The 1,250-nt window shown below is 52.3% G+C and overlaps 1 protein-coding gene across 1 annotated transcript in view; it reads right to left on the bottom strand.

Annotated features, from left to right (window-relative positions):
- Window positions 1-920, bottom strand: part of myot (myotilin) — a 7,124-nt gene extending 6,204 nt beyond the window's left edge. Inside the window, exons 1-2 of the mRNA XM_031879047.1 lie at window positions 753-920; window positions 48-198 (exon numbers count right to left, since the gene is read on the bottom strand). Coding sequence (XP_031734907.1) covers window positions 48-198; window positions 753-916 — 315 coding nt within the window. The 5' untranslated portion in view covers window positions 917-920. The remainder of the gene's footprint in view (window positions 1-47; window positions 199-752) is intronic.
- Window positions 921-1,250: the final 330 nt, after the last annotated feature.

Below are 1,250 nucleotides of genomic sequence, written 5' to 3'. Positions count from 1 at the left end.
CACACACACACACACACACACACACACACACACACACACACACACACCTGGCTGTTTGTCCTCCTGGCCTCCTTTGAGCGCAGCTTCTTCTCCAGATCCTGGATGAGGGCGTCTTTGGAGCCCTGGATGTCTTCGTCTGTGGAGCGAGAGGAAGATGGCCGAGGAGCCACAGACTTCTTCACAATGGGCTTGGGAAGGCTGAGGGTGGAGTGATACAAAGGAGGGAGAAACACAAGTTAGATCGATGAAAGTAAGGAAGTAAAGATACAAACTTTTATCCAGCCCTTGTCCGTAGCTGACCAGTTTAACCCTACAGTGACCTGGACCCGTTGTTGCACTTCATTGGGTGAACTTTTCTTACTAATAGATGCTATTAAATGCATTTAATACAGAGACTGCAAAAAACTGGTGGCCACGCTTGCTTCCTGCTTTTATATAACTGATTCCATCAAACAACACCACTCCTGTTTTGTTATGATGTAATTAATGTCTGTACACTAAATACTAGAGAAAATGTTTCTCACAGTGTGAGATATGTCAGTGAGCAACATTGATTTTGACACATGTATTTGCCCTTAACGGTCTGAGTTTATTTTAGCTGCAGTTTATTTATAATCGGAGCTGAGGTTCCAAAATTTAAAAAACAAATAACTTTTATAAAGTCCCAAATGTCCCTACCGACACATAACTGGAGAGACTGCCCAGATTTCTTTGAAATCGTGGATGCCAAATTGCCGTATACTTTGACTCACATGCTTGGTGCTGCCTTGTAGCTGGCGGGCAAGGAGACCACAGCAGGAGGTACTCTGTTCTGACCGTTGGGAGTGGTGGGCTGTTGCAGAGAGGAGGAGCAGGAGGGGGAGAGAGGGGAGCGAGGGAGGGACGGTGACACTGGGAGAGGCTGCTGGGCCGTCATGGGGAGGAGAGGGCTGCAGGGGGCGGGTGGGAAGCAGGAGGGGGAGAGGGAGAGGTGGGGACGGTTGGAGTTGGGAGACAGCTTGGAGGAGGAAAAAGGGGAGAAGGCAGACGGGGAGGGCAGCACCGAGCAGAGGTAGGCAGCGGGCACCGATATGGTGTCCTGATTGGCCGGCAGGGTGGCGCTGCCGAGGCCGGTGGCACTGGGGATGCTGGGGGTGAGGGTGATGGTGGAGCGCATGGTGGTGCGGGGGAGAGAGGCTGAGGAGGCCGGGATGGTGGGGGCAGAGGGACTCAGCATGGAGGCAGTGAAGGACTGAGGAGGCGCAGAGGAG

This window comes from Anarrhichthys ocellatus, unplaced genomic scaffold (genome assembly GCF_004355925.1).
Source record: "Anarrhichthys ocellatus isolate YVR2014 unplaced genomic scaffold, GSC_Weel_1.0 scaffold220, whole genome shotgun sequence".
NCBI classification, from domain to species: Eukaryota; Metazoa; Chordata; class Actinopteri; order Perciformes; family Anarhichadidae; genus Anarrhichthys; species Anarrhichthys ocellatus.
The sequence above is the reverse complement of the archived record's forward strand: the minus strand, read 5'-3'. Positions and strand labels throughout refer to the sequence as shown.